The 11,393-nt window shown below is 50.0% G+C and overlaps 1 protein-coding gene across 1 annotated transcript; it reads left to right on the top strand.

The window, feature by feature from the left end:
* Positions 1 to 3,391: 3,391 nt before the first annotated feature.
* On the top strand, positions 3,392 to 8,267 carry LOC141992793 (interferon-induced protein with tetratricopeptide repeats 2-like). Its single transcript, XM_074962162.1, has 2 exons — positions 3,392 to 3,396; positions 6,869 to 8,267. Exons 1-2 carry the CDS (start codon positions 3,392 to 3,394, stop codon positions 8,265 to 8,267), a joined length of 1,404 nt encoding a protein of 467 aa, XP_074818263.1.
* The last annotated feature ends 3,126 nt before the right edge of the window (positions 8,268 to 11,393 follow it).

Raw genomic sequence — 11,393 nt, 5'->3', positions numbered from 1 at the left:
CAATGAACAAAGCTGAATTAAGTGACCTTGCAGAAAGCCGAACTAATGACACTGAAAACAGTAGTTAATTTATTTCAGATTGCAACTTTTTTATTAAAACAATTTGTGATTATTGTTGCTCGGTAACAGATCTAGCATTTTGATAGTCCAGCTTTATGTTTAGGAAACAAATAAAACCCTTCTATAATATTTAGTTTTCTAGAGTTCCCGAGAAGGATTAGTTACAGTGCTCCAGAAGCAGTGATCCAGAAATAGCAACCCAGGCATCATCCTTAAATTATGAAAATGTAAAAGGGGAGAGCCAAGGTTCAGTGAAGTTTTCTGAGACACACACTGTAATAATTTAACGGCTTGCTGGTTTTCGACCAAGTGGAAAATGTCACTGATCACACCAAAGGCTAAATCTCTTCCACTTTTCAGGGTAGGTATAACTCGTGGTCTCTCCACAACCAGAGCGTTGGGTGCAGGATGAGTAAACAAAAATTCAGAGTCCTTAGCTGGGACGTAGTGTTTTTTATTGGCTCTTTTGCATGTGGGTGGTATTGATGCTGGCGTCTGCCAGATGGTTTTGGCAGGGTCCAGCAGGGCCTCATTGATAGGTAACAGAACTTGGGCAGGGGGTGGGTGTTGGAATTAATTAAAAATAGTAGAACGTATTAATACAGGAGACCACCAGACACTAATTTAACCATATGCCCCTTTATTTAGTCCAAAGGCCAAATGGTATTTTATACAATTGCTCTAAATACGCCTGACAGCCTGAAACTAAGCTGTCACGACACCCAATACAGTAACTAAGTATTCATAAGCATGTGATCAGTATACTTACAAATAGGCCAGACCTGGGGATGACTTTCTCATTCTGGCATGACCCAGCGTGATCAGCGAGAGTCTCACAAAGAACCCTCCAATTCATAACTCTTTTTATACCCACTAATAAACAATGTAATTGTCATTGCCAATGATTGACTTTGGCTTCAAACCAATTTGAGACAATTCACCCTTATTTCCAGTCTTAATCCAGATACATTTTGTAGCCTCCTTTTCTCCCAAGGCACCCCTCTTGCTTGCTGATCAGCAGATTTTCCATTCCGCCTGGGCTCACAGTGCCCGAATTGTTAAGATAACACTGGTATGTGCGGTGGGAAAGTTTGTGTTGCCTCTTCTTAAGACAGTTTCTTTTTGTCTTATTTAAAACCCTTTACAGCCACCTCCTATCAATCAGAGGCCTTATTTTTAGAAACATCCCCTTATCTCAGGGGCTCTCAACCTTTCCAGGTGACTGTCCCCCTTTCAGGAGTCCTATTTGTCTTGAGTACCCCCAAGTTTCACCTCATTTAAAAACGACTTGCTTACAAAATCAGCCATAAAAATACTAAAGTGTCTCAACATTTATTCGACATTGGTGAGGCCTCATCTGGAGTACTATGTCCAGTTTTGGGCCCCACACTACAAGAAGGATGTGGATAAATTGGAGAGAGTCCAGCGAAGGGCAACAAAAATGATTAGGGGTCTGGAACACATGACTTATGAGGAGAGGCTGAGGGAACTGGGATTGTTTAGTCTGCAGAAGAGAAGAATGAGGGGGGATTTGATAGCTGCTTTCAACTACCTGAGAGGTGGTTCCAGAGAGGATGGTTCTAGACTATTCTCAGTGGTAGAAGAGAACAGGACAAGGAGTAATGGTCTCAAGTTGCAGTGGGGGAGGTTTAGGTTGGATATTAGGAAAAACTTTTTCACTAGGAGGGTGGTGAAACACTGGAATGCGTTACCTAGGGAGGTAGTAGAATTTCCTTCCTTAGAAGTTTTTAAGGTCAGGCTTGACAAAGCCCTGGCTGGGATGATTTAATTGGGGATTGGTCCTGCTTTGAGCAGGGGGTTGGACTAGATGACCTCCTGAGGTCCCTTCCAACCCTGATATTCTTTGATTCTATGATTCTATGATTCAACGCACTATTCCTGACAAATGGCTGACTTTCTCATTTTTACCGTAGAATTATCAAATAAATCAACTGGAATATAAATATTGTACTTACCTTTCAGTGCATAATATATAGAGCCGTATAAACAAGTCATTGTGTGTATGAAATTTTAGTTTGTACTGACTTCGCTAGTGCTTTTTATGTAGCCTGCTATAAAACTAGGCCAATATCTAGATGAGTTGATGTAACCCCTGGAAGACCTCTGAGTACCCCCAGGGGTACGTGTACCCCTGCTTGAGAACATTGTCTTATCTCATGAGTTATTATTTGAACCAGACATTCTCCCTACATTCCTACTTGCCTTATAACTCATTATTTTCATGGTCTTTCTACTTGCTAGTCAAGGCCTTTCTTTACAACACACACATTTTCCTTAACCAAACTTAAGGTAACTTTAATTCTTTAATTTTATATTTATCCTACCATGTCCGCACAGCGCAGTGAACCAGGCAGGGACCCTGCAGCAATAGACATGATCGTGTAATTGAAGAGTGCACCACGATGCGTCGTGCAGAGAGTAGAGATGAGGCTGCACAGGGAACCTGACTATATTTCCTCACTTTAGAAGGTTTAATTTTTATGTGGGGGAGGCATTTTCAAAAGTGCCGAAGTGACTGAGGAGCACGGATCACGCTGGCAGCCAATGGGGCCTGGGTGTCTAAACCGGGGGGGGGCCCTTTGGAAAATCGCACCCTGCGCGGATAAAGCTGGGGGAGGGTTCGGGGAGATGAGGAGACCTGGGGGAGCAGGTACAAAGCTCTCACCTTTGGCTAATTGCCCTGCCTCCGTCATCGCCCTCTGCTCCTCGCTGCTCTGTGCCCCAGGCAGGGCCCTGGAAGTGCATGAGGGCGATACGAACACCCCTCGGTGGTGGGGAAGGGCTGGCCGGGGGCCGGGACACGGGCAACCGGTTCGGGGCAGGGGGCTGTGGAGCTGGTTGGGGGCGTAGCGGGGAGCGCGGCGTGGTGATGGTGAGTGACCCCGTCTGTGTGCTGGGAAGCCCAGCCCAGGATTGTACGTGTGCAAGCGCGTGTGTGCGCACACACACACACACACACACCCCCCATAACTAGCCCCATGTCACCCATGGAGCTGCAGGTGGCGACTCAGGCTGGGCGGACGCTGAAGATGACAAGTGAAAGTGAAAATTAAGTTTCTGTTTCCTTTTCTCCTGCTCACTCTCCCTTTCTGTGGAAATGCAGCTCCCCAGCCAAACCAGTGAGATCACCAGCTAGGAACCCGCCCTGCATATAAAGGGCAACATCGTCCGGGCGGCCACAGTCCATCCTGCCCCGGGCAGAACTCGGGTCTCTCCCAGAACCAGGCACTTCTACAACTTGGGAAGAAACCCAGGGCAGTGAAAGGAGCCGTCACCTCTCCTGGCTGGGCTGGGGACTCAGCGGATCGCAATGAAGTAGGAGCATTGGGGTCGCTGGGCGGGGAGGGCGGGGGAGACATTTCCAGCAAGGACTAAATACAGACAGCTTTCGAACCTTCTCTCTGCTAATTTCTGGGACTGTAAATCTCTGGCTTTTATTTCTCCGGGCCTGGGGGTGGGGATCAATGTCATATAATTCTGCAGTCGTGTTGAATCTCCAGGCTGGTGACTCACTGGGTAAAGTGCAATCTCGGCCATTTAACAAGAGTTAGCTGTTCATATCCTTCTCCTGCAAGCTCACCTTGCTGGAACTGTCTGGAGAGCACCCGCTTCTCACCAGTTGTCAGTTCTGTTACGAATTACACCTGAGAGGACACGCACACAACTGCTGCGAATTATACCTGGTAGGACACGCACACAAATGCTACGAATTACACCTGATAGGTCACACACAGTTCGAATCTAGGCTGAGGTACATAAACAAAGTCCACAACTGCAGAGTTCCCAAAAGACACTAAGTTTATTACGCTCGAGCATGGTGCCCCCCTGCTAGCCAGGAGGGGACCCTGAATACAGATTATACAAAGGTTATATACTTTTTAGCAAAGCATGTTGCCCTCGTGCATCGGAAGCCTTAGCTAATAAACAAACCCTTTTCTTATCTACCACCTATCCCTGCTTGGTGCATTCCTCGTGCTAAACCAGTATGTTAATTACACAGCATGGTCCTAAAACCATGCATCAGTAACTTTTATTATCAGGATGGGAGGCCTCACATCAAAGGCCAAGAGATAGGGAGTTAGAGACTGACAAAAACCAGATACTGGGAGTCAAGGCAGGCTGGAGACAAGGAGGAGGATTTTCACAGGGATTCAGTATCTAAGGATTACTCCTCCTGGTGTATGATGTGCTGGCATTTAGACAATGGTGGGCCCCAAACCAAAATGGAGTCACATGTGCTAACTTTTCCTTAACAGTTCCGTCTTCCCTACCTCCCTCAGCATCATCTGACGTGGATTTCTCAGTGGTGGCAATGACACTGAGCGTTTCCACAGCACCTTCTGTCGGCCCGACGCTTTCAAACACTCATTCAGCAGGTACAAAACTGCACATTGGGAGACCCGTCGTCCCTTCCCCCAGTCAGCTGGGGCTTGGGAGAGCTCCTGGGCCAGAGGGAGAACAAGGACAGCACTGGTATAGAACGACTAGTTTAGGTCACTTTTAGAGCGTAATGTGTATGAGGTTTGATGGGTCCTGTTTCCCCCCAGTGTACGTGCAGGGGGGTTCATGGTGTAAAGGAGCCCGGCTGGTGAAAAATAGCAATTTGCAGAATATTGATAGCAGCTCCAGTGACCAGTGCTGCAGCTTCCAAGAGCCAGGTGATAGGAGAGGTACATAAGAACGGCCAGACTGGGTCAGACTGAAGGTCCATCCAGCCCAGTCTCCTGTCCGCCGACAGTGGCCAATGCCAGATGCCCCAGAGGGAATGAACAGAGCAGGGAATCATCAAGTGATCCAGCCCCTGTCGCCCATTCCCAGCTGCTGGCAAACAGAGGCCAGGGCAACGTTTCTCAACTACGGGCACTGTGGCCGCATGCGTCCACCAGGGGCTTTTTGTGCGGCCACGACAGGCTCCGGGGGCGCAAAACATCGGCCCCTCCCTCTCCCTCCTTGTTACACCTGGATGTGAGGCCAGAAAGGCAGCAGTGAGTGTGGGCAATCCTGAGAGCCAGAGTTTGGAGGAGGTGAGCTGCATCTACCTTGTCTCTGATTTCAAAGTTCCAGGTGAAGTGGCACTGGAGGGCCTGCAGCTCATCACTGACCCCCATTGCCCCAGACCCTTGCTGCCTCCCACAGCGCCGGCATCCATCCTGCCCTCTCTGCCGCCCCCCCAGTACCCTGCAGCCTCCCCCGGCCCCGCACCCATCCCACCATCGCCTCTGGCTCCTGCTGCCTCCTCCCTTTGCCCCCCCACATCCAGGGTTTAATGGGTCCTGGGGCTTGCTGAGAAAAGTGATATTACCAAACATGCAAGTATCACTTTTCACAGCAGACTTACTAGCTATCTGTGAAAAGGGATACCTGTGTGTTTCTTAATAGCACTTATCACTTTCCATAGCCTCCCAGGGAGCTACGAAGCGGGCTGCGATATAAACAAATATACAGGGTATCACTTTGCACAACAAGCCCCAGGACCCATTAAAAGCCCTGCATGGTGGGGTGGGGGGAAGGGGGGAGGCAGTGTTATTTTTGTTATTGACTCTGCAAAAAAAACCAACCCCCCTACAAATATAAATCACACTGATTTGGATGTAAATCTGTGAGGCACATTTAATTGCTTTTCCCTAAAGTTAATTAAGTCTTTTAGGAAAAATGTGTCAGTGCGGCCACCAGCGAGAGTTGGTGGCTGCGCTCTGAGGCCACCAAAAATGTCTTGTGAGAACCCCTGGGCTAGGGACACCCTCCCTGCCCATCCTGGCTAATAGCCATTGAGGGACCTGTCCTCCATGCATTTATCTAGTTCTTCTCTGAACCCTCTTATAGTCTTGGCCTTCACAACATCCTCTGGCAAGCAGTTCTACAGGTTGTCTGTGTGTTGTGTGAAGAAATACGTCCTTTTGTTTCTTTTAAACCTGCTGCCTATTCATTTCATTGGGTGACCCCTAGTTTTTGTGTTATGAGAAGGAGTAAATAACACTTCCTTATTTGCTTTCTCCACACCAGTCATGATTTTATAGACCTCAATCACATCCCCCCCTTAGTCATCTCTTTTCCAAGCTGAAAAGTCCCAGTCTTATTAATCTCTTCTAACATGGAAGCCATTCCAGACCCTTAATCTTTTTGTTTTTCTGAATCTTTTCCAATTCCAATATATCTGTTTTGAGATGGGGCAACCACATCTGCATGCAGGATGCACAGCAGGGGGAGGGGTGTAACAGGCCTCCATTGTCTCAGTTAAATGGCCAGAGACAGAATATTTACATTCTGCCGACCCTCAGCATCTCCCCATTACATTTCTCTCCTGCCTGCTGACTAGAGTGGGCCCCGTTCCCATTGATACTAAGGTTATGGCTACAGTGCAGTCGCAGGTGTGTCTAGCTCAGGTAGGCATCCCCATGCGAGCTTTAATCTAGCTAGTGGGACTAAACCGAGCAGTGAAGCCGCAGTGGCGCAGACCCGGATGTGGCCTAGAAACACAAGTACGTACCTGGGGGCCAGATGGGCTTGCAGGTCCTGCACCGCCAAGTGTCACTGCTGTTTTTAGCTGTGATATCTAGGTTACAGCTAGTGCGGGTAGGGCAGCCCATGCTACGGTCCCACCTCTCACTGCAGGGTAGACACACCCTGCGGCCATTTCACAGCACCCTGGCCGTGCAAAGGGGCCTTTCCATTTACACTCGCTTTACGCTGCCAGCGTGCTGGGAACTAGCCTTTGTGTAAATGATTTTAGCATGTAGTGGAAATTCATTCAGCCCAGATGGAGTCTCATTTTCCCCTCTCTTTGCAGCACCCTGCGTCTGAAGGAGAAGCTGCAGGCCCTCCAGTGCCACTTCACCTGGAACTTTGAAATCAGAGACAAGGTAGATGCATCTCACATCCTCCAAACTCTGGCTCTCAGGATTGCCCACACTCACTACCAGAACCAGCCCATGCTCCTTGCCATGCAGGCTTATCTCTGCCACCTGCAAGGGCAATATGAAGACGCTCTGCAAAGCCTGAGAGAAGCCGAAGAGATTCTGCAAAGAGATCACCCAGATAACTTCCCCCGGCAGGTCCTGGTCATTTATGGAAACTATGCCTGGATCTATTATCACTTGGCCCACTATGATTTGGTTGAGCTTTACCTGGACAAGGTTAGAGAGATCTGCCGCTCCCTGAAGAGCCGCTCTTCACATGCAGCTCAGATCCCTGAGATACATGCACAGAAAGGCTGGTCTCTCCTGGCAGCAGGCTTCCGCAATGGCATTGAAGCCACAAAGTGTTTCCAAATTGCATTAAGAGAAGACGAAGCAAATGGGGAATTTCTTGCTGGGTCGGCAATTGCGGCCTTCGCATCATGGACTCACTCACACAATTCTGTATCTTGGAATGCTGCCAGAGAGAAGTTGGTTGCCATTCTCCATGAACAGCAGCAAAACTATGAAGCTAAGGTGTATTTAGCCAAGATCCTGAAGAGGGCAAATAGACAGGAAGCAGAAACCCTCTTAGAAGATGTTGTTCAGAATAGCCTGGACCCTGAGGTCCTGAGAAATGCAGCCAAGTTCTTTCAACCAGAATTCCCAGAACAAGCAATTGCTATCCTACAGCGAGCAATCTCGCTGAACCCCACTTACCATCTCCTTCCCTATGACCTTGGTGTCTGCTACAAGAAACAACTGGAGAAAGCCAAGTCAGGCAGAGAAGAAATATTGGCAGCAGCTATTGAGGCCTTCAAAAAGGCTGTGCAGAAAGATCCAACCTCTGTGTTTGCAAAGCTGGCTTTAGCTGAAATGTATGGAGAAAACACACCTCACTACCAAGAAGAGATTTATCTCAATCTCCTGAGTGAAATGCCCAGCCTCAGCAAGAGGTGTCAGCAGGCAGTCTGCCTTCACTGGGGAGATTTCCTCTTCTACAAGCAGAAGTCAGTGTGGGAGGCAGCTAAGATGTACAAAGCAGGTTTTGCCATTCCAGACAACTACCTGGAGAGGCAACAACTGAAAAGCAGGTTGGAAGAGGTGGCAGGAGAATTCCAGCAGAGCTCCCAGACCTCTGAGGCTGAGGCCATACATGACTTCATTCAAGAGAATGAAAGTCCGTGGTACATGGGGAGATCCACTGGTGGCAACAACAGAGCAGGAGACTGGAGATGTGGAGAAAACAGGGGATCCTTTCCCTTCTCTGGACACAGCAAGACCTCCTTCTGAATCAAGTCACTTTCCCCACCTATGTAACAATGACGTTCGTGTTGCAAATGATTCTGGGTCCCCTGAATAGTTCAGACCACGGCACATCCTGCTGCTGCTTCTTATAATTATTATTAGCTACCTGTCTTGTAAAGAACTAGGCCCCTTAATTAAATTGGGCAGGCTTGGGACATATCCATGTCGGGTGCGTGTACATAATTAATAACGGTTATGTGTAGGTTTTTATTATGTGATGGTTGTCATATGTTTATGGGTCCTGAGATTGTCCATGAACATAGGGTTTGTGAAGTTTCAGTTCCCTGCAAAAGGCACAGGGCGGGACTCAAAGAAAGGAGTGACCTAGCAATGGGAAGGGTATATAGGGAAGCCGGTGGGGTAGGGATGGGGCTCTTTCTCAGGAGACGGAGAAGGTTGCTGCCTGCTGAGCTGTGACTTTAAGTACAGCAGCAGTCATAATCTCTCTCTCCGCAACAGCAGGGACTAGCTGTCAGACTGTGACAGCTGCTGCTACCAGTGAGTGTGTTGTTGTCAGGATTTGTTGTTTTGTTGGGGAGCACACTCGCAGACGCTTCGAGGAGGCTCTTACTTGCAGTCACGACGGCACAAAGGGGTTAGGGTGGGAAACTGGTGTCAGGGACGCTCACCTGAACTCCGTCGTCAGCGGTCCTTATCAGAGGAGGCGTCTGATCCAGCTCAGCTAGGAATCAATCATCCAGCCGTGTCACCTGTGGAGAAGTTAAGGTAGAAGGTTTCCAATGACCACCTCGTGTGCTTGCCTGTGTGTGAATGTTAAGTTAAGGTTCTATTGTTATTCCCCTCCCTTCCCTTCCTCCCTTTACATCCTCCCTCACTAATTAAAGGAACATTTACATTCAAACAGCAGTGTGGGTGGCGTTCTTCCTGGGCAAACTCTGACAGACGGGTGCAGAGGGGACCTGCAAGGGGTCAGTAACCTCCTGTCGATCTCTGATTCAGAGACTTCACGAAGGGTTGCTGCTCAGAAGCAGAACACTTGAGGTGTTTGGGTTACAGTATTGTGGTAGCACCTAGGAGCTCCACACGACGTGGACCAGGACCTGATTCTGTCTGGCCGCAAAGAGTCTACAGTCTGAGACAAGAGACAACAGGAGGGAACCGGCAGACAGACGGGGGAGCACAAGGAGACAATACTGGTCAGCAAAATGGACAGTGGTCTCAGCCCACCAGCTACCCAGCCATTGTCAAGTGTTTTGTAGGCTACACCACAGAGGAGAGTTTAGCTTCTGACACTGAGCAGCTGTTTCTGCTCAGAGGGGACGGCGAGACCATCCTTGTCTCTAAGCAAACCTATCCTCCAGCTCTGCGGCCTTCCAACATCCACGCAGCAAATAGGCGTGGAGTTTCTTCTAACAGCCTTTGTGTTTGCATCGCTGAGTGCCTGTAGTGTGTCTGTATAATTATTCCCATCTTTGCTTTCCGCACGGATTCTACATGGCACACAGAGCCCCTGGTATAGGAGGGAACAGCAGAAGGGAGCAGGGGCACCCAGCAACCCTGGCATGAAAGAACGGGGAATTGCCTCTTCCTCGACCACAGTCTAAGGGCCTGATCCTGAGCCTGCTGCAGTCAGTGCAGCGGGTGGGGTTGCCACTGACTAAAGCGGGAGCAGAAAGGACCCTGTGTCAGACAAACTCCGTCCATCGGACGAGGGTCCCAGCTCAAGGAGGAGCCAAGCGCTCGCTGTGAAAGGGATGGATGCAGAGAGGTTTCATGGAGGTGAGAGTGAGGGATTTGCGGGAGGAAAGGGGGGTCACTCAGCATGCAGGGAGGGGCAGCAGGAGGCATCCTCCTGTCTGCTCTGCTGTAGGAGCAGCGTAGGCTGACCGTTCGTCCTGTTGTGACTGGGACTGTCCTTTTATTAAGCCCCAACCTGGCCCTCTTGACTTTTTTGGCAAAAGTGGACATTTATCCCATTGTCTCAAGTTGGCAAGAGCAAACGGGACAAATGCCCACTTTTGTTAAAAAGTGGGGTGCAGTGCGGAGGAACGTAAGGGGTGGGGGAGTGGAGATGCCAGCCCAGTGCAGGGGCGGGGGGGGGAACAGTTCCAGTGGGGGGGGCAGACAGGGTTCCAGTGACCAGCGACAGACTCAAGCAGGGGGTCAGCAGGCTTTGAGTGTCCCGTGACAGTCTGTGAGGGGCACTTTGGGCGAACGGCTGGGGCCAGCCCCATGGAGGTGGGGGCCTTGGGCCAGCCCCCCCGTGCGGTGTCCCGTTTTCCCTTTGGGAAATATGGTCACCTTAAGCAGGCTGGGCTTTCCCCCCTGCAGCTCTGGGATGAACCTCCCAATCCCAGCACCACTGGGTCAAGTCACCTTACCCCTGGAGCTGGGGGACTGCACTTGTGCTGCTGGAGATGGGCGAGCTGGAGGCTCCTGGGACGGGATACCTTGATTTCTTGTTTCCCTAAAGCTGGGCTGCCCCCATCTTTATCTCAGGCCCTGCAGCCAGAAGCAGCCCAAGCATTGGTGCAGGCAGCAGGGCATGCTGCACTGGTACTTTTGTACCTAGGAATAACAGCAAAGAGACAAGGCTTCCCCCCACCTGGCCCAGGGTTTGGGGCTGGTTTTTTGTGGGAGCAACAATCCTATAGGCCTTTCTGCCCCACTTTGTGGCAGGGGGCTATTGGCTTTCTCGGGGTTCAACTTCAGAGCCCCAAACCCTCTCCACGCTGGGTAGGGTCACAGTGATCGCTTAAAGCCTTCACAGTCAGCACAGATCTGAGCCCCTGAGCCTCGGACACTCGGTGACGGGAGCCAGTCACTGAGCTCTCCCTCTGGGAATAGCCCCAAAGGGCTTTCCCTGAGCCGGACCGCAGAAGGGGCAATGCTAGGGACAGGCCATAGGAAGGAGGCCGGGAGATGGGATTTGGGCTGCTGCTCATTGCCTGATACATTTATTACACTGAACTGCAAGGCAGCACATTCTCGGCCAGGCTGTGCTTTCGCCTCCCGAGCGAATTCCTGCCGGAATTACTCTAAGCAGGACAGTGCTATTTCCAGGTTGGAAGGGAAGTTAGATGGGGATGCAGTGGAGATGGGAGCCGGGGCAGAGAATCCTACTAAAGGCAAATCCCTGACAGTTTCTTT

Source organism: Natator depressus, chromosome 1 (genome assembly GCF_965152275.1).
Source record: "Natator depressus isolate rNatDep1 chromosome 1, rNatDep2.hap1, whole genome shotgun sequence".
NCBI lineage: Eukaryota > Metazoa > Chordata > Testudines > Cheloniidae > Natator > Natator depressus.
The sequence above is the reverse complement of the archived record's forward strand: the minus strand, read 5'-3'. Positions and strand labels throughout refer to the sequence as shown.